A 20,860-nucleotide genomic window follows, 5' to 3' on the forward strand; every position below is an offset into this window, starting at 1 on the left:
CTTCAGTGCTGCACTGGAATGTTAGCCTGGTATGTGACTCAGACCCACAGACAAGAATACCCTGCAAATATAACCAGTAAGTCTCAAATTCAAGAAATTAAACTCAAAACAGTATATACATTGGATTATGAAAATGACAGGCAGTTGTTATAAACAGCGACATTCCGAGGATCCAGATAATTATCCCTTCAACTAATAACTAATAAGACTAGCAAAAAATAAAACATCTTTCTTTATTCCCACACCCAATCGTTTCCACAATTAGAATTAGCAAAAATTTATTACACAAGAAAAAACTACTGAGCACATTCAGGCCCTTAAAACTGGAGTCGATATATAAACCTTCACAAATGAGATCTGAAAGCCCCCTATTTACATAATAAATACAGACAGAATAACAGTTCTAAACTTTAGTCTAGTCTCGGGGTTCCAGGAGATGGGAATAGAGTAGGTAGTTCGGATGGAGGAGTTAGCACTGGCATATACAATGGTCCCTTTCTGGAAATTGTACGATTTTAAATTAAAAATTAGTTAACTTTCGTTCTCATCGTTACATCACTGAACACCAGGTTATTTATAATGCGTATTGGGAACTTTTATGATCAGCTATACTCAGTTCTGGGTTATGTTTGGTACTGACAGTTTTGACACTGAGCAGGAGAATGCCTCATATCTTTGATGTGCAATGACCTTCATATTGGACGATTGACTGTGAAGTTACTTCTGCAGATGTATTGACAATGTCAAGGTATCAGTTTGGCTCAGTTGCTGGCACTCTCACCTTTGAATCAGAAGATTGTAGGTTCAAGCTCCAGCCCAGGACGTCAGCAATCCAGTGCAGTACTGATGGGAGTGCTGCACTGTCATAGGTTCTGTCCTTTAGGCGAGACATTAAGCTAAGGCTTATCTACTTCTTCCAGTAAATGTTAAGAATCAGATGCCACTGTTGATGAAAAGAGCTGGATTTCTTTCCATTTCCTGCTCAGCATTCCTCCGCCAACCAACGCCACCCCCCCACCCCCCAAAAACTGTGGTCATTCACTGTCATTCTATTTTTGGGACCTTGATGTGTGCAAAATGAATACTAGGTTTGTCTATGTAACAAGTCACTGCACTTCAAAGGTAATTCATTGTACGTGAAGTGCTTAGAGGCATTTCTGACAGACATGATAGGGCATTAAATAATCACAAGTCTTTCAATGCATCTTCAATTGGCTACTCACATTTTACAGTCACTAAGAGTTAGAAACAAACATTAGACCAATGGAAATTAATACTGCAAAACATCAATGTTTAAAACAAACATAACACTACTATTATTGTAATAAATTTCAACATCTGATTAGGCTGCCTCAGTAACACCACTTTTACACCAAGTAACTTCAGTAAAGCTTTCAAATGGGATTTCAACCTATGACAAATGCACATTGATCCAGCGTGTTTGGGTATGCCTTTTTTCCTCCAAACTTTTGGCATTGATGCAGGAAGGGGGCAAGTGCAATCAAAGCTGCCTATTCTGTAAAAAGGGGGAGGAAGAGAAGAGGTGCACGGGTTTCAAGCTGTCCAACTGACAGCAGAACATATTTTTGGACTGCCGATGACTTCGCTTTTGCCACTATCCATTAAACTAGTAGAAAGGCAAAAAAGCCGGAGGCTTGTTTGGCACCACTGACTTCCAAAAAAAAGTCCTGATTACGCTCCTGTGAAGCGCCTTGGGATGTTTTCCTAGGTAAAAGGCATTATATAAATGCACCTTGTTGTTGTATAGTGGGAGTTCCAAAAAGTTAGTTATTCGAAAATACTGCCCTTATGGGCAATAATTTTCAAACACAAGTACAGATATTTGAGTTTGTTTTAAACCCAAGACCAAGAGGTGAAAGAGTACTGTCCCACCCCACTACACCACCCAGTCTTGCAGATGTTATATAAAGACATGAAACTAATTGATTAAAAAATTCAATTCCACATGACAGTAAATCATGGTCATAAAACACTGCAGTAACTTTTCTTTAGAAATTATGCCAATACATTTGATAGTGAAGTGGTATATTGGGCAAGTATAGAATACCACAATGAATGGTCGGGAAGAATCATCAGTGTTCAAGGTGGAGTTAAACTCTACAGGTAATATCACAAAGGCTGCTGTAACCCAGAGTCCGGACTGCATAATGTCGCTTTCAAAACGTACTTGTGGCACAAAAATTCAGTAAACAGGATCAGAGAAACAAATGGAAAGGTAAAAAACCCACATACACAGCATTCTTTGAATAAACTTTATACTTTTTAAAATCTTGGTACAATTTTAGCACAATTCTCAGCACATCAGATTACTTGCATTCTGAGACAGAAATAGATTGGTATCTCCCAACCATCCAAATTCATTACTCATCAAACAGTAAGTGCTATATTAAAAAGCATGTACACTTTTTAAAAATAGACAATTTGCAAAACAAACATGCAACTCAATTCCTTCTACACCAATTTACATTTGAGTTTGATTTAAAAGTGTCAAAAGATGGGTTTGTATTAAACTATTTTTCCAGTCAATATGAAGACTGCCAAACACAACCAGCAGCATGAATAGTTTAAATCCACTTTAAGCTGATACATAATTTTGCACAAAATCCCATCATAATCCCATGATTAGTGAATTAAATAGAATCAATCTTTGGAACTACAGCTACACCACTATTTCTTATATAAAACGACGTAAAAGAGCTTGGCATTTTCAAAGCTCAAATGCTTAAAATCCTATTACTGGTAACAGCAGGGCCATTTGGGGCAGGGATGGGTTAATTTAGACAGAAATAAGGAGCCCTATAAACAATAAACGTTATTTATAGTTATAGCCTTTAGTCCATTTGCCTTTCAGGAAAGTTCAAAGATTCTGCACTTTTGAATATACAATAACAGTCGATTTATGCAGTTCACACTTATTGATAAGAGAAAATGTACTAGCACATAATTGCACCCAATTACGGAGCTTTATAATAATAATCTAGTTCCTATGTAATCGTGGGTTTGCTTTTTAAACTCAATAACAAAAGTGTCACTGCTTATGTACACAACATATTGGTCCCTGCTTAATGCACCACGTGCAAACAAACACTGTCTCATCTCCCTGTTGCCCAGCAAAACAAATAAACCTTTAATAGAGGGAAAAACCTTGTCCCACTAAATACACATAACCAAATCGCAAAACAATAACTCGACAATCCAAACCTTTTTATACGTGGTTTCTATTGCACACTAACTACACTGAAAGACATTAGAAGTTAAATGCAACTGTTGGACATTTATTCCAATTTCCTAATTTTAATACCATGGTTAGAGAAGAGACATGACAAAAATATAATACAGATGTGAACACACTGGAAGTATTGTAGCATATTATTCATGCTGTTTTAAATAAAAACAGATTCATGGTGGGTTAACACCAGAGTCGAATTAGCATTTAAAACAATAGATTAAAGCTGCATTACCAGAATTTATTTTCCAAAAAAAGTACAGCAGTAAAATCTGATGGTGTTCTTTTCCCTAACAATACAGATTTAAAGTCAATACAGCAAATAATATTAAATGACCATCATTTGGAATTTCAAAAGTTGCAAGCTAAAAATTCTTACATATAACAAGCATCAATTGCACAAGCAGTGCATGACAGTGGCTCATAAAGCAATTAACAAAATGGCATTAGAAAGGGATGGTGGATTAAGAAAGGAATTATACAGTAGTCAGAGGGCTACATACATTACAATGTTAAAGGATAAGAGGACTGTACATCAAGGCATTCTAAAACATTTAGTGTAAACTGTAATTTGATGTTTAACAGCTCCACAAAAAAAAATCGCCTCTTAAATTTGCAAGTTGCAATATATTCCAAAAAATTTACAGTAGTCACATTACTATTGCCATTCTCAGTACATCTACAGTTAACCCATTTAGAAAAAATCCCAAAGACACCACTGCTTTAAAAATGAGAGGGCAAAAGTAATGCTGAACCAAGTTTAAAGCGATTTAAAAAATAAACAAACATTCAGCGCTGCCCCCCCACCCAGTCTGCTAATCATAACGTCATTTTCATCGCTGCACCACAGCCAACATCATAAAAAGGTACAGGCCACATAGTCAAGATTTCTTCTGAGATCTTTCTATGGGCTATAGCAAGAACTGCAATTTAGGAGAAACAAAAAGTAAAATTGTTGTAAAAGTCAAGAAACATGAAAAACCTCAACTCAAGGAGTGATTTCAACTAGTCACAGATGATCATAGTAATTTTTAATAAAAAGGATTTGTTACAGAATGCAGATTAAGTTTGGGGAAAAACAGACAATGCATGGTCTTCACAATGTTCTAACTACAGGATAAAAAGGTTATATTATTAAAACAGGGAAAACAGGCAATGAGAGCAAGTTTATAAAAAAAACACATTTTGTTTGGGCTTCACAATAGCAAGAGAGAAACCAAGCAGGTGAGAAAATCTAGCATTTCCTGACAAGAAGCAGGAAATGGCGCAAGAAATACCTAAATTATTATGTACTCTGATTCCCTGTAAAATTCTACAAATTGGATATTAGCTTTCTAAAATAATTAAACTGTGTGTTAATACTATTATTCTCTTTTGTGCTACAGCAATTCTAAAACTCAAAAGGCCACACACCTTGACATTCACTCCAGTTTACATCCTGCAGGTAACTACGTATTGTATGAAAAATTCCTGAGTATTTATTATTACAATGGAAGGAAGTCACTGCAGACAATTAACGTTAGCTGTGACTGCCACAGTTCGAACAAGGCCTCTAAATGAACCTATTTTCCCCTTCAAATTCCTGTATAGTAATTGAATCCTTAACTGTTTTCTTAAGGATTGGAGTTACAAAAACATCCAGCCTTTCTGAATCCATTTGTACTGAATAAGTGCACAGAACAAGATAGGGCTGAAATTAGGAAAAGACAGACAAGAACCACACACATGGCCAGCTCAAGATTATAATACAGACCCCCAACCCCAACCACCGGCCCCCCCCATCCAAACCTTTGACAAACATGAATTCGAATCTCTCATCCTTTTTCTTCTGATAGAACAGTCCTCCCAGTGACTGCCTAATTATTCTAACATTAACAGCAATTACAAGTGCTACTCAAACACCTTTTGTTTCCCGCACAGCTTTTGCCAGCCTGAAATTCCTGCCCGGAGAATGCTCTCACTGGAAGCTGTTTTTACCCTCAGAGTGCAACATTAACAGGTTTATCCCTTTCTGCTTATTTTATTCATTTCCCAGTGGCCCAATTGAAATTTTAATGGAAACTTGTCCAGGCTTTTCTTCCCAGAAAACCAGCGCAGCCCTGGGCAATCTCTGTGGAGGCTGACCCCTCCCCCCCGCAAGGAATTGGATACTGTCACAGAACCACCGCCCCACCTCCTTCCCCAGACAGGCCTCTTTTAGCCTCAGCAGCAATCCAGGTGTCTATTCAACAGTTTGCACTGGGGTTTAATTTGAAAATTCCATGCATTTTCTTTGTCTGAACATTTCATTACTCTCCATTTAAAACAAAAACCTACACATTTCTCCACTGTAGTAATCACTGGAACAGCAGTAAATGAAAAACACTGTGTGGGGTTAAATTGGTTAACCCCTGAAAACAGGAATTGGGATCACGGTACACGATTAACCCACGCCCGGTCCTGGAGATGCAGGCAGCACGTTATATTCGTGCTGCCTGGTGATTTCAGCGATTGCTGCGTGCAGCCAGTGCTGCCTGCGCTGTTGATTGGCTGCACACCCCAGCGGGGGGGCCCTGATATTCAGAGTGGCGAGCACTATTTAAAGGCAGCCCACACCTCTTAAAGGGGTGGGTGCACTGTGGCTGCAGGGAGGCCTGGAATTGGGTGGCAACTAACTCTGTGCTGCAGAATGGCTGGACTTGCGACAGAGCGCGCACCAAGGTTCTCGGACGACACATTAGAGGCCTTGGTGCAAGAGGTGGATGCATGGAGGGGCATCCTTTATCTACAGGAGACCCCCCTGACACAAGCTGAAGAGGCAGTGGGAGGAAGTCATACGAGGTGAATGCCAGGAGCATGGCATCACGCACATGGATGCAGTGCAAGAAGTAGCTCAATGATATGACACAAGTGGTCAAGGTGAGTGATTTCAATTGTCAAGTGGCCTATCCTACCAACTGCACCACTAGCCTCAACCACTGCACCACGCATTACACCTCCCCCACCCCCCAACAAATTCTTTCCATCAGTACACAACTCTTCAAATCAGGTGCTGCATCTCACCCATTACCACTCTTGCAAGCTGCACACCCATAACTCACAGATCACACACTGGTAGCTATTCAACCATGACAGCCACATCAACCAAACATCTTGCAGGACACTCACTGACACATTTTGCTCTTTCTTGCAGGAGAAGAAGGTGGCGCATAACAACAGGCAGCAGGAAAGCCCTGGGGGAGGACAGGCATGCCTACATGTCCTCACCCCCATGGAGGAGACAGTGCGGTCAATCGTTGGGCAGGCCGTCGCTGCAGCTGTGGCCACTGGCAGTGCTGGAGGTATCGATGATGAGGGTCTGCATACCTAATCCTCTTTCTCACTCCCAGCTTCTCCCTCATCCCACAATCTTTTCTGACTCAAGTGCTGCAGATGGTATGAGCATGCGCATCTTACTTTCTCCTCTCCCCTCACCAGAACTCAACCCGTATCCCTTTGTCATTGCAGCTACCCAAGAAATGGAACCGGCACCGTTAGAGGAGGCAAAGGAAGATGAGAGTGATTATGCAGACACACCATCACTCGATCTTAAACTCGCAGCCATTAGCTCAGAGAATGACACTGCGTAGTTTAGAGGCTAGGTGAGAGGAGGGATCAGCACATGGTGAGACACTGGGCACAAGTGCACAGGAGCCGGGGCGGGAGGGACCGGATAACATAGGTGCCAGTTTGCCGGAGGGCGAGGCCGCATACTAGTTCTGCTGCAGAGTCATCGGATGATGACTTTGATGGGCCAGGCTACAGAAGAAGGCTGATGGGCGTACACAACCAAACGCTTGGTGCACTGGAAAGCCTGCGCGCAATGTCATGGGGCACGGAGAAGTCCAGCTCCAACTTGGCCCAGGGCTTTGCGCAGAGCTTGGAGCCCATCCTTTCCCACACGGAAGGGGTGGTCACCTCCATCAGCACACCTGTGAAACCAACCATGATGCAGCATCTGATGACCGATGTCACAGCTTCCATTACAGCAAGGTCTGATTGCTGCTTTGGAAGCTCAGACTGCTGCTTTTTTTTGTGGCTCTGGGTTCCACCGTCGAACAGGGCTTCCAGGGCGTCACAGCAGTCCAGCAATCTGTTCTCCAGCAGATCACCAGGAGTGCTGAGGCGCCGCCCCAGAAGAGCGGCAGTGGCCCCATGGAAGTCAAAACTGCGGTCCTCTCTCAGAACAACAGCATTCCTGCTCCCACCCCTGCCACTCCCCCCAGTGCCTTTGCTGTTGCTGGTCATCCAGCCAGGCCAAACTGCTCCGGCCCAGGACGAGATGGTGCAGTCTGAAGCCGGGCCCTCCCAGCCCAGAGCTGCTCAAGGTCGTCCTCCAAGGCCATCTGCACACTCCTCAATTGAAGGTCAGCAGCCTTCCACCACCTATGCTCCAGCCACCGGGGATGCACCTCGTAGGAGTATTAGGAAAGGAAAAGGCACATGAATGACAGGCACCAAGGGAATGCACAAGGGTGAATAGTCTCATGTTGTTTCAATCATTTCTTGTGTTAATTTATAAATTTGGATTTGAATTTCAATTTGCATTTGGTGGTGGTTTTTATTTCTGTGATGAGCTATGGGAGGAAGCAACGTGTAATCACAAGGAGGACGATTTGATGGTCATGCGGGAGAGAAAACGTAAGGAATGTGGGACTGTTGGTGAATGGGGAGGTGTCATTGAGGTTACTAGTATCGCTCATTAATAATTTGATCACGCAGAGCCCTGGCAAACAGGGGCTGTCTACCTTGTAGCCTCCCTGCCCTTCCTCCACTTCCTGCTGCACTTCCTCCTAGATAGGCGGTGGCAAGGGCTGTTACCTCATAACGGCAAGGTTGTGCAGCATACAACAAATCTTGATACCCACTCAGCTGAGTACTGCAGGGCTCCTCCAGACCAGTGCAGGCAGCAGAAGTGTTGCTTGAGGACACCTATGGCGTGCTGGGCATGTGTGCGTGTGTTCCGGACTGGAGTCATGAGCCATTTCATGAGGGGATAACCCTTGTCACCCAGTAGCCAGCCTTTGACTTTCCGTGCTGGTTGAAATATAGGTGGAACAGAGGACTGCCACAAGATGAAGGAATCACGACTGCTGCCAGGATAGCAGGCATTCACCTGCATGATGCACTGTGTGTGGTCGCACAACAGCTGCACATTGAGGGAGTGGAATTCCTTTCTGTTCATGAATATGGCCGAGTTGAGATGTGGAGCACGCATGGCAATAAGCGTGCAGTCAATGGCACCCTGCACCATGGGGAAGCCTGCAAAGCGAGCCAACCCTCCTGCTCGCTCATGCTGTTTGTCTCTGTCAAGAGGGAACGTGATGAATCTGTTTGAGTGCGAACAGAGCCTCTGTGACCTGTCTTAAACAGCAGTGCACTGCAAACTGCGAGATGTTGCTTATATCGCCAGCAGCAGCCTGAAAGGAGCCAGAGCCATAAAAATTAAGCGCCATGGTTACCCTGACAGCCAAAGGCAATGCTGTTCTTGCCCTGCTCTGAGGCTGCAGTAGTTGACAAATCTCAAGTCACGACCGCTTTCGGGAACCGCAGCCGTCGAATGCACTGGTCGTCGCTGAAGTTGAGGTAAGAGAATTGGTCCCTGAAGGCCCTCATTAGATATGGCCTCCTGCTGAGTGCCCTGCGCCACCTCTTCCTCCACCATCTCCTGCTCTGCGCAGCCTCTCTGCATGCTCCCAGTCATGTTCAATTCCCAGAGGAAGCCGTAGCAGGCCACCCATGTCTGGCAACAACTTTGTTCAGCCCACTATTTTAAATGCCACTAACAGTACTGCACGATCAGCCAGACCACTTTCTAAATAATATAGCAACTTTCTCCAAGAATATGGAAATTTCCACAAACACCCACAATTGTACCAGCAACCAGAATAACTAATCCAGCAACTAACCTGTAACTCCTGCATGCTCCCTTTAAATAGCGCTGGTTGGGGGGGGCGGGGGAAGAGGGACGCCCTTCATGCCCTTTAACTCCTGTGAGAGGTAGGACAGTGCGATGGCTGGAGTGGGGAGTTTGAAAATGCCGCCGACTGTTTCAAATCAGCGTTGCACACTGATTAACGTCATAATCTCCCTACTTTGCATGCTGCCGGTGTTCATTAGGTGCACCTGTGCAACCACCTTTACCAAGATGGCGGCCTGCGCACGTCACGCTGAAAGTGTGCACGCGCATTTCGGACTCCATTTTCTGAGGCTTAGGTCTCCGCGTGGAGCTACACGGCCCAATTTAGCCCCCTGTATTTTTACAGCCGTAGTAATTTGTTTATCTGGTTATTTTATTGCAAATTTCTGGCACTTTAAGCTCAGTAGGCCACTGTTGTATTAAGCCCAGGTCACTGTCAAATTTATCTAAAACATTAATTGCCACAATTCATGAGTTACAAGCATATTTTATTTTGTACTTTTGTTAAAGTTACATGACTCCTTTCAATGGCCCCAAATCTGAACCAGTGGTCTTTGTGCATCCAAGTCAATGTCTTCAAATGACCACTGATTTTAAGATCCTCACATTACTTTCAAGTCCCTCCATGGTCTTGCCTTAACTTACCTCAGCAATTTCTGTTAGTTGTATGTCCCCTTAGGCATGCCATACAGTGGCACCATTTTACTCCTCGTTCCCTGTTCCTCTTTCTCGACCATAGATAGCCTCTCTTTCAGCCATTGTTACCCTGCCCTCTGGAACACTCTCCCTAAATCCCTTACCCTGCCATGTCCCTCTCTGCTTTCAAAAGCCATTTAATAATCCCTTCTCTCTGACCATGTTTTCACCTCACAACTTTATGTTTCTGCTTATTTTTCCTTCCTGCCCATTGTCTACTCTTTCCTCTGCTTTCCAAAACAATCTGAGGAGCGGTATAGCATTGTAAGTTGTTGATGACCAACTCAAAAGTCAAGTTTAATGCATCAAAAAATGGAGTGATTGCGTCATTGCATTGCTAAGACATTTAGACCAGAAAATCCCAGGTTTGATTCCCAGTTGGTGCTGAATTTGCTGATCTCAAGTTGAGCAACCATTGGGATGCATTGATGATTTCTGCGCCACTGGGTTGCGAAAAGAAAAATAGTCAAGACAGGATTCCTGCTTCAAATTACTATCCTATTATTAGAAAGTTTGCATGTCATGTGAGGACAGGATACCCTCCATGAAAAAATAGCTTCCTAACACATTATATTAGCTTGCACATAAAAGAACAGCTATTTGGGTGAAGAACAATAAGACTGCCAGCACCTCTGGAACTGTTTCACAGCAAAAGTCAGCTCCTCAGGAAAAAAACAATTGTTAAAAATCTAACCATTATATATTACATTTGGTAGTTTGGGCACGTGTTTCATTGACAACTCATTATAAGTTTCCACATTAAAGATATGACACAATACTTGCTAATTTATAGTTTGTCACAATCTGGCACACCAGTTTCCTACAAATCACACAAAATACTTTCTGAAAATGTTTTCACTGCCATTTTCCTCCCAAAATAGGGATTTAACCAAAATATAGAAATTCAAAATATTACAAATGTCACAACAAATGTATTCATTGAATTGTCTCTTAATGCCTTCATTACAATTTTACTTGAATGCCCCAGTGTCTCCCAAAAGCCTGGATTTGAACTTGATAATTTTGCCCAGAGCTGCAACTAAACTGAGTTTGGACTGTGTGGTCTAAGGATAGTCAGTGCAAAAAATTTCCCAGGATGCAACAGCACTGGGCAGTCGGTTTTTATGAAAGGCCGTTTTTCTTTACTCCACAGTAGCTTTTCCTCAAATAATTTTGAAAAACTAGGTCAAATTTCAAAAGCTTTGCTTAAGAGTTTTTTTTTTAAAAAGAGGCTGTATTGAAAAGAGAGAAAAAAAATGATTACACGCTAGTTACAGTTTTTGTTTTGTATTCTATAAACTTTAAAAAGTATATTAAGCTGAGGGGCAGAGAGGAAGGAGAATGCATTTTTCAGAAAAAGAATATTAGTTGAATTTTGAAGCCAACTGATTACCACCACCAAACAATAGGAGTTATAGAACGGTAACAGCACAGAAGGAGGCCATTCAGCCAGTCAAGCCCGTGCCGGCTCTCTGCAAGAGCAATCCAGCTAGTCTCACTCCCCTGCCTTATGCCCACAGCCCTGCAAATTTTTTGCCTTCAAGTACTAATCCAATTTCCTTTTGAAAGCCACAACTGAATCTGCCTCCATCACCCTTTCAGGCAGTGCATTCCAGATCATAACCACTCGCTGCATAAAAAAGTTTTTCCTCATGTCACCTTTGGTTCTTTTGCCAATCACCTTAAATCTGTGTCCTCTGGTTCGCGACCCTTCCACCAATGGAAACAGTTTCTTTCTATCTACTCTGTCTAGAACCCCTCATGAGTTTGAACACCTCTATCAAATCTCCTCTCAACCTTCTCTGCTCACAGGACAGCAACCTCAGCTTCTCCAGTCAATCCACGTAACTAAAGTCCCTCATCCCTGGAACCATTCTAGTAAATCTCTTCTGCACCCTCTCCAAGGCCTTCACATCCTTCCTAAAGTGCAATATCCAGAATTGGACACAATACTCCAGTTGTGGCCAAATCAGTGTTTTATAAAGGTTCATCATAACCTCCTTGCTTTTGTACTCTATGCCTCTATTTATAAAACCTAGGATCCCGTATGCTTTTTTAAACCGCTTTCTCAACCTGCCCTGCCACCTTGAACGATTTGTGCACATATATCCCCAGATCTCTCTGTTCCTTTACCCCTTTTAGATTTGTGCCCTCTAGTTTATATTGCCTCTCCCTGTTCTTCCTACCGAAATGTATCACTTCGCACTTCTCTGCGTTAAATTTCATCTGCCACATGTCCGCCCATTCCAACAGCCTGTCTATGTCCTCTTGAAGTCTATCACTATCCTCCTCACCATTCACTACACTTCCAAGTTTTGTGTCATCTGCAAATTTTGAAATTGTGCCCTGTACACCCAAGTCCAAGTCAATAATATATCAAAAAAGCAGTGGTCCCTGGGGAACACCACTGTATACCTTCATCCAGTCCGAGAAACAACCGTTCACCACTGCTCTCTGTTTCCTGTCACTGCCCCTTTTATTTCATGGGCTTCAACTTTGCTGACAAGTTGATTATGTGGCACTTTATCAAACGCCTTTTGGAAGTCCATATATACATCAATCGCGTTGCCCTCATCAACCCTCTCTGTTACCTCATCAAAAAACTCAATCAAGTTAGTTAAACACAATTTGCCTTTAACAAATCCGTGCTAGCTTTCCTTAATTAATCCACACTTGTCCAAGTGACTGTTAATTTTGTCCCGGATTATCGTTTCTAAAAGCTTCCCCACCACCAAGTTTAAACTGACTGGCCTGTAGTTGCTGGGTTTATCCTTACGCCCTTTATTAAGGGGCGTTAAGAGGAAAAAAGCAACAAAGAGAAAGCAGTAAGACAGAATTAGAAGAGGAGAGACAGAGAGAATTAACAACATGAAAAGACGTCAGAGACAGGTAGGAGTGACCTGTCTGGCTTACCATGTGAAACACCACAGCAGAGCAACGAAGACATATATAAAAATGTTAACAATAGTAACTGAGTCACAAACCAAAATCATAAGTTAAAGTTCTACATATGTGCCAAGGGTATCTCAGAATATCTTTAAGATGTAATTCCTTTCATTCAGGATTCCTGAATATTTTTCAATATTGGAAGTACAGATTTATTATTATAATTGTAAAATGTATTAGACACAAAAATGACACTGTAATAAACCTTAAAAACAAATCAGCTGTGAGCCATAAAAAAAAGGTCCTAATTTTGATCTATGGGCTGTGCTGGGTTAGTTGATCTCAGCCAAGGGACCAAAAGGGCACTATCATTAGCTGCAGAGTCTATGGTTTAGGGAAAGGAAATATTGGCCAGGATGCCCATTCCCGATTACTATATAGCAACCCCAACAAGAAGTGAGCAACGTCTCCAGGCACGGACAGGATCGGGCTCTTCTGTGAATTCATCTTTAGTTGAATAGCTCACCCGTACTCACCGTTAAGACTCGTGCCTAACCACCATAGAGAGTAATAGACAGGAAGGTGCCCAATCTCTTCATTACCCCAACGAAGAGATTGTCGCCTTCATGAGGGCAGAAGGGAAAAAATTGGAGGCTATTGCTTGCAGGACAACTGCAGGAAAAGTACAGTGATGCCAGAATTAGACAGGTTAGCACTTTCCCATTTACAGTTCCAGAAAAGGTACATACCATATGGAGGTGGTGTCCAATCTAGAACTACATGAACCCCTCTCCCTCTCAAGCCCTAGTGATCCAGCCCTCAAAATGCAGGCAACTCATTCCTATTTGTGCTTATATTACTTATCTGTTTGACTATCCTGTTTGAATTTTGTGGGCCTGGAGATTTGAAGAGTTTTTTTAGTGCTGTTGTTTCATTAGTGGATAAATTGTAAATCAGATCACCGAGATCTGCTAGTATCATCGTGCTTGGGAACATAAATTAAAACAGGCTCCACGGTACACATCTATGTGGCCTACAAAGATAGAAGTTTGGGCACCCTAGTCATGTAGGGACCTGCACACTGAAGGGAGAGGAGAACGAGATCACCCCATTGTACAGCATCACTACAGCTTTTTGAAAGCTCAATTATATAAAGGAGATTATACTATACATGTACAAGTATATTTGCATAGCTACCCTTAACAGAATAAAATTTCTACTTATTCAAATTGGCCATCAACTCACTTACACCCTTTCTTCAGTGTAGCATAAATGTAGTTTTTAGAAAAGTTATTTTTGTTTTTCTCTCTACATCACAGATCATTCCACCATAGACTTACTCCCACTCTCTGTAACTAACCAACTGCAACTGGCTCTCTGTTCCTGCTATACTGGTGGGATGGAATGAGCAGAGGACAAAGAACCACCCAACTTTGCTCTGTAGCTCCCAATTATCCACCAGAAATCAAGAGCTCACGTATTAAACTGCAGCATATAAGTTCACCAAGTCATGTGTGTGTACAAATTTCTACACTGGATTTAGTTGGTCCCTCTGACCAAGTTCAAGGCTTAACAGTCTAGTCAAAAGGAGTTAGCTTTTCTCCATACAAAATGTGAATGTTTCCTTCCAACCCACTCCCCACCCACAAACAAACAAACATTGGAACCACCCACTATCATACCGCCCATTTCAGTCAGACTGTCTGAATAGTAGCATCTCCACCACCAACAGTTCTTCCCCACGATGTTATTTAAATCAATGGAAAGAGAGAAAAACAAACAAAAAAAAGCTGATCCCAACTATCACCCCCACCCTCCCTTCCCTCCCAAAATGGTGCATTCAGCTATACTAAGTGCTTCAGCAGAGAGCTAATGATACATTTTTCCCTTACCAAATTTAAACAACATTCTAACCATTTCTACTTGGCTGATCCAGTGTGATTTTGGTTTTGACTTTTCCCCTTGCATCGAGAAAGTTACAAAAAAGTTTGATGTTAAACCCAGTCTTGTGGACAGAAACACTAAGGAGAATTATGTCAGCAATTCGACTTCACAAAAAGGGGCATTTTTTTTAAAATGAATTGCTCCTCCTTTAAAAATACAATAGCGACAAACAGTATAGAATCCCCCCCCCCCAACCTCGGTTCGCAGTTAATCATTAGGCACAGCAACAACTCCTGGTGTTCAAATTCAGTTTGTAAATATTTACAGCATGAATAGTTTTCCATTTGTTGATCGCTGCTGAGAAACCTCACCATAATCTACATCTGCATTTCATTGACTTAAATTTACCACATGTTGAGATGGGAGCGGTCTCAATTCCATTTGAATCAGTGCACAAATATGCAAGTAATTTATTGGGTTTTTTTTTTAAATCGTGCTGGTTTAGTTGGACTCCACTTTTTGTGCAAATTACTCCTTCTGGTCTGGCAGGCCATGAACAATCAGTAGACTAATTAGACTTTGTAAATGTACCCTGCCCTGCTAATGCCTTCACAATCCAAAAGCAAAATACCAAGACATTTGCTAAAACTGCTTATATACCAACACATCAGACATATAGAAAGGGTCTGATGTGGTGTTGAAGAGCCCATTCAGCACCATAAACCCCTGGAGATGGCAATTAGGGACAATTAACATGTGCAGCCACAGTACTGGATAGAAGAATCTCACACACACCTGGGAGCAAGGCATTAACCAACTCTTTGCCACATACAATTAAAACCCTATGTAAACACACTTAATCCAGATTACAATTCTTGATGTGTTCAGAGGGTTAACCCTGTACATTGAAAAAAGCCAACTACAAATAAACAACACTGCAAGGAAATAATGAAAACTGGCTAATCTCAACACATTTCTAATCCCCCAATTTTCTTCAGCACCCAACATCTCCTTGAATCATGGGGTACAAGGCCAGTGTGGCATCAAATATTTCAGCATTCATAAGTGACCCAAGCCGTAAATAATCACTGCAGATTTATGACTCTTCCGATTGCTAGCCAAGGGTTTGGAGGCATATTCCTTTCTGATGGCTTGTCAAGGTGTAAGTTTGGCTGCACAGTAGCTGTGGAATCAGGCAGAGGGAACGTCTAGCACACTAGTTCAGGTTTAAGCAGAAAACAAACAGTATTTCTCCAGCAATCTCACGGATTTGAAGCTCCTGCCATACAATCGCTGTACATGAGAATTAAATGTAGGTCTCAAAAGCTGAACCAGCCACTGCAGAAAACTTTTACAGGACAGCTGGAAAAGCTCCTCCAACTTTAGTCATGGTACAGAAACTTATGTTCTCACAAATCTCTGCAGCTGTCACTCCCAAGCACATCATTCTAAACATTTCTTAGCCAGTTTTATAGACTTTAAATTCAATTTTTTAAAACCACATCAATCCATTTCTTTTGACTTACATAAACTTAATCTAGATATATGTATTTGAAAATGGCGAAATACAGGGCTGGGAAATGTACACAACATGAACAGTACAATGTCTTACATCATAATGATCAAAGAATACTACACATACAACCTTGCAGACAGGAATTACCCAGAACATTTTAAAAATTGGAAGAGTTCATAATTATAGGTTCTATTTTGAAAGCTGTAAAAGTACAGAATTACTTGACTCTTGAAATCATGACTGGCAATGACAAAGTGCGACATATACATGCATACAAACCCTTAACCTGTGTTTTCCTGTCAAGATGCAGTTTCCCCAATAAAAAAAAATTGGAAGCGTCACTTGTAGAACACTTCCACAACAATTTAATTTCAAAAGCACAGGAGGAAAAAAATTCTGCACTTGACCAATATGCTTCCATTTTCAGTTCAACTTGCCTATGGTGTAGTTCTGAAGGTACGGAACAAACTCAGACCAGTTATTTCCAATTACCATAACAATAAGATTGTATTGCAATATCCTTGGTAAACATGTTAAAATCATTATGAAAAAAGTGCTTTAACCAAATCATATCTCTTCCTCCAGAAGAAAATTTAAAAATTAAAATGAAATAGCCATTAAATGTAAAGTCATCTACAAAGTCAGGGATCCCATTAAGGCCAATGTCTTTTTTTTAAAAAGTCACCAAAAATGTCTATCAATTACAGGTATTGTTGTGTCACAAGTGTTTGAATGAAGAGACAGATCAAATATTTAGTAATGAAAAGGACTCAGAAGGAGTTGCTGACTGGGACCCCTGTAAATGGAGAGTTCTTAAGATTATTTGAACTGTACTTTAACTGCTAGTCATAAATATTTTGGACATAATGCACAAATCTCCGAACACAAAAAGCCACGAACACCTGTTCCATTCAACATGATAAACATTTTATTGCTCCTATTTAAAACATAATGAACTGTGTAATGATAAATAGTTTTGCATTGTACTAAGAAAAAGATATGTACCACATGGAAGCATTGCTATACAATTTTCAGGAATGGATATCATCTATCCCCCTATGGTGGAGCCTGCATAGTTTCATTCAGGTTCTATTTGCTTTTGTATTTTCTTTTGGGCCACTGCCCCATGCTGGCAATACACGTAATCTCGGCTGAAAACTAGCATTAAAAATGTTACAGCTACGCTAAAATTACAGTAGTAATTAACATAAATAATCATAAATTTCCCATCTAGTTCCCCAACATAATGTACCGACAGTACATTTCATTATGTTACTACTTACTGGTCTGTAGTAGAGCAGTACAATCTAATACATTATTCAAAAGATACAGCATACATAAATGCCTACAATTTAAGTACATGTGGAAATTTTAGACAAAGGTCTATAGAGCTTCTGTACCTAATGCGCTATAGTATATGTTGGTCTAACAAATGGCATCAAGTCTACGCTCCGATTTACAAAGTCTCAATGGTGGTTCAGCATGTGGGCTAATGCATTAAACTACAGTGTACGTGAATAGTGGAACAGCTGACTATAAATTATCCACGCACCTAAATGTATACATTTCTAAATAAATACATTTTGTAAAAAAAGACTTTAGAACACCAAGCCTTTCTAAAATAGACCAAACACCGTACATTTTTATTTGAATTTTTCCATGATTTTCTGTACTGAAATACATATGCTATAATCCCCTTAAATCTTTTCAACTGAGGGCTGAACTTCAAAAAGTGGTTGTTAAATCAAACAAAGCTGGACGTAAATAAATGATGCACAATTTTATTTAAAAATCTATCCTACATATTTTAAATGAACTTGAATGACCATCACCACTTCTCTTCAGTTCTGTTGACATCTTCAAAATCTCTATCCATTTAGTTATAGAAAAAAAATCTAATCTTAAAAAGTGTTAATTACTATTTAGCCTTATAAAATTACAAACAAAAAAATTGGGGTAAATAATCAATTATTCTCTAGCTGCAGTAAATTCGACAAATTTTACACAAAATCAAAATACGCAGTGGTTTTATTAACATAATTTTGAAAGCTTCCAATTAGGTCTATATAATGTGTGCAAACTTCCACTTAGATCTATATAATTGTGTGTCCAAACAGAATGACTACGGATTTCGCCACTGCAACCAATATAACCGGACATTCACATGAATACACTTCTAGAATCCTTATATATAAATATCACCCCCACCCCCCGACCTTTTCTTGAATCCAGCACGTGGATTCAATTTAAAACGCCAGATTTTGGGGAAAAAACTTTTAATAATGCAATTCGGGTTTGTAATCTGCATGATCGGATGCAATCCTGGTGTAGGGCAGTTTTAGTCTTTGTGCCTCTTGTCAAAAAGTATCAAAGTTTTCCCCTAGTTTATTTCACGTGACTCTACAGCTATTTCAAGCCTGACGGGAGCTGACAGTTCAAGGAATCGTGGAGGTAACTGGGAAGCAACAGAATGCTTATCGAGTCGAGCAAATCACCCCCAATCGCAATAGTAATGTCCCGCTGAGATCCCCATTGTATTGCATGATGACCTGTAAATTTCTACATTTCCAACGCAGTTAAGGTTTTACAAAAAGGTCTAACTGACTTAATCGGAATGCCATGAAAACAAAAGAGCAAACTGGTGCAACCTGCACCGAATCATGTGTATATATATATAAAAAAACACATCCAGATTTCAATGAAGTCGCTTTCCACAAGTTACTGTAAAGGTTGTCAATAAAAGCTGCCCCCTTTTTAAGCACGCCTTCTTTTTGCTCAAATCAGCTTTCAAAAAAAAAAGACAAGGGTTTTTTTTTCTGTCGGGGAGACGCATTTAAAAAAAAAAGGCAGCAAAATAAATTCGACTTCACACGGCTACTAAAAGCAAAATAAACTTGAAACAAACGCCCCTCAAGTCGCAGCTGACAACAGAAAATCGAATGACATCCACTTGTTGAATTAGGGTTTTTGCCCCAAAACTACCTAAATTTTAAAAAAAGTTCCTGCATGTCCACTTGTCCCAACCGCAACTACCCAACAAGGACAGGCTCTGTCAACACACACACACACCAGCCCATGGCACAGGAATAAAGTTGCCAGCGTTTCGGGAAGATGTCAATGTCTTAATTCTTTTTATTTTAAAAATCGGTTGTCTTTTCTTAATCAGACGGGAATGTGGCGAAGGAAAAACGAAAAATACCAAACACTGTGCTCATGCAAGTAAAGTTTTAGTGCTTTTATATATATATATAAAAAAAAACCAGGCGCTGGGAAACTTTAAACGCACGCACTTTAAAATGAGAATTTAAAATGCAACCTACCGTCCTCGCACTGGGAGATAAAGATCCATTGGGAAGGTAAGGACTTGCCAGGTCAGGAATCATAATAAATGGATAACCAGGGTATGGTGGGCCCTTGAACAACCCTCCATCTTGCCTCTTTGCCGCTAGATCAAGAAACATGGCGGGGAATAAGAGAGAGAGAGAAAAAGAAAAAAAAAAGTTAGGGATCAAACTTTTCTGCACATACTTTGCAAAACCGCTATAAACCCTGCCGACTCAAATGATCGCACTTGAGAGAAAGAAGTGGAGGGGAGAGAGAGGGAGGAGGGGTGGAGGGGGAAAAAACTTTTCTTTTCCGGCCAACTCACCTTCTTCTAAACTCTCCCTGGATTTGTCCCGAAAACTTTCTGAATGCCGAGGCGGCGGCCGCCTTTCCGCCTGAAAGTTAACATGGTGGATGGAAAGGAGAGAGAGAGAGAAAAAAAAACAAAAGTCACAAGAGTTTGGATTATTTAGCAGCAGCGATCATCAGGTTGCAATATTATTATTTTTTTTCCCAAAAAAAAAAGACACACGAGTATCTTGAGGTGGAGATTTTTTTTTTGTTGCAATGCAATCCAAAAAAATAAACAAGAGATTGCTCCTTACCTCGGAGTCTGATGAACTGTTTTGGTTGGTCTCTGACTCGTTTACTAATGAAGACTTGACGTCTGCTAAATCCCTTTCTGCAGAAGCGTTTTCGGAGATCTTTTCTTCCTGCTCCCCTTCATCTTTAAAAGAGATCATTTCATCATTGGCCCCGAGATCGTCGCCGCCACCGCTGTTTAGCTGCGGCATCTCTAATTTTTTTTTGCCCTTTTTTTTTATATATAAAGTGATCGACTTGATGCAACTCGCTCGGAGAAAAAAAAGGAGGGTGGTAGGGGGGGTTTCATCCGTCGCAAGTATTTTGTTTCTTCTTCTTCTTGCCCCCCTCGCTATCTGTGAGTAAGTAAATAAATTGCAGGAGCGGTAATTGTTAGTGAAAGCACGCCGAGGAGCTGGCTCTCCTGCTCGGAGTGAAGTTGTTGGAGACTCGGCGGCGGCTGCTCCACTTCAAAGGCTCGCCGCTGTTTGATTGACACTTTGATTGACAGGAAAAGCTCCACAGACTGTCCCGCTTGCAAACTAATGAGATGCACAAGAGGGGAATACGTACTGAGTAATGAGGAGGGACTTACATGACGTCTGCATAAATAAATTAAAAGGGAACAGAGAGAGAGAGCAAGAGGGAGTGGGGCTGGCTGAGGCTTTTAGTGGTAATCAAAAGCCCTTGAACTTGATTTCCTCAATTTTTTTTTAAAAAAAATTTTGCTCGTCTGTTTTGTTTTGATCTTCTAACTTTTGCTCCAGTTATTACATCAACCCATCAA

At 41.1% G+C, this 20,860-nt stretch overlaps 1 protein-coding gene across 27 annotated transcripts in view; it reads right to left on the reverse strand.

Moving 5' to 3' along the window:
* tcf7l2 (transcription factor 7 like 2) overlaps window positions 1–20,577 on the reverse strand; it is a 153,397-nt gene extending 132,820 nt beyond the window's left edge. For 15 of the 27 annotated variants that reach the window (XM_068002192.1, XM_068002191.1, XM_068002189.1 and 12 more), the window contains exons 1-3: window positions 20,097–20,576; window positions 19,817–19,886; window positions 19,488–19,612 (exon numbers count right to left, since the gene is read on the reverse strand). In XM_068002192.1, the coding sequence (XP_067858293.1) occupies window positions 19,488–19,612; window positions 19,817–19,886; window positions 20,097–20,285 (384 nt within the window). In that variant the 5' untranslated portion in view covers window positions 20,286–20,576. Of the gene's footprint in view, window positions 1–19,487; window positions 19,613–19,816; window positions 19,887–20,096 lie in introns of all 27 variants that reach the window. The other 12 variants (XM_068002200.1, XM_068002197.1, XM_068002196.1 and 9 more) reach the window with 2 other exon arrangements.
* Between the last annotated feature and the right edge of the window lie 283 nt (window positions 20,578–20,860).

This window comes from Heptranchias perlo, chromosome 21 (assembly GCF_035084215.1).
Source record: "Heptranchias perlo isolate sHepPer1 chromosome 21, sHepPer1.hap1, whole genome shotgun sequence".
NCBI classification, from domain to species: domain Eukaryota; kingdom Metazoa; phylum Chordata; class Chondrichthyes; order Hexanchiformes; family Hexanchidae; genus Heptranchias; species Heptranchias perlo.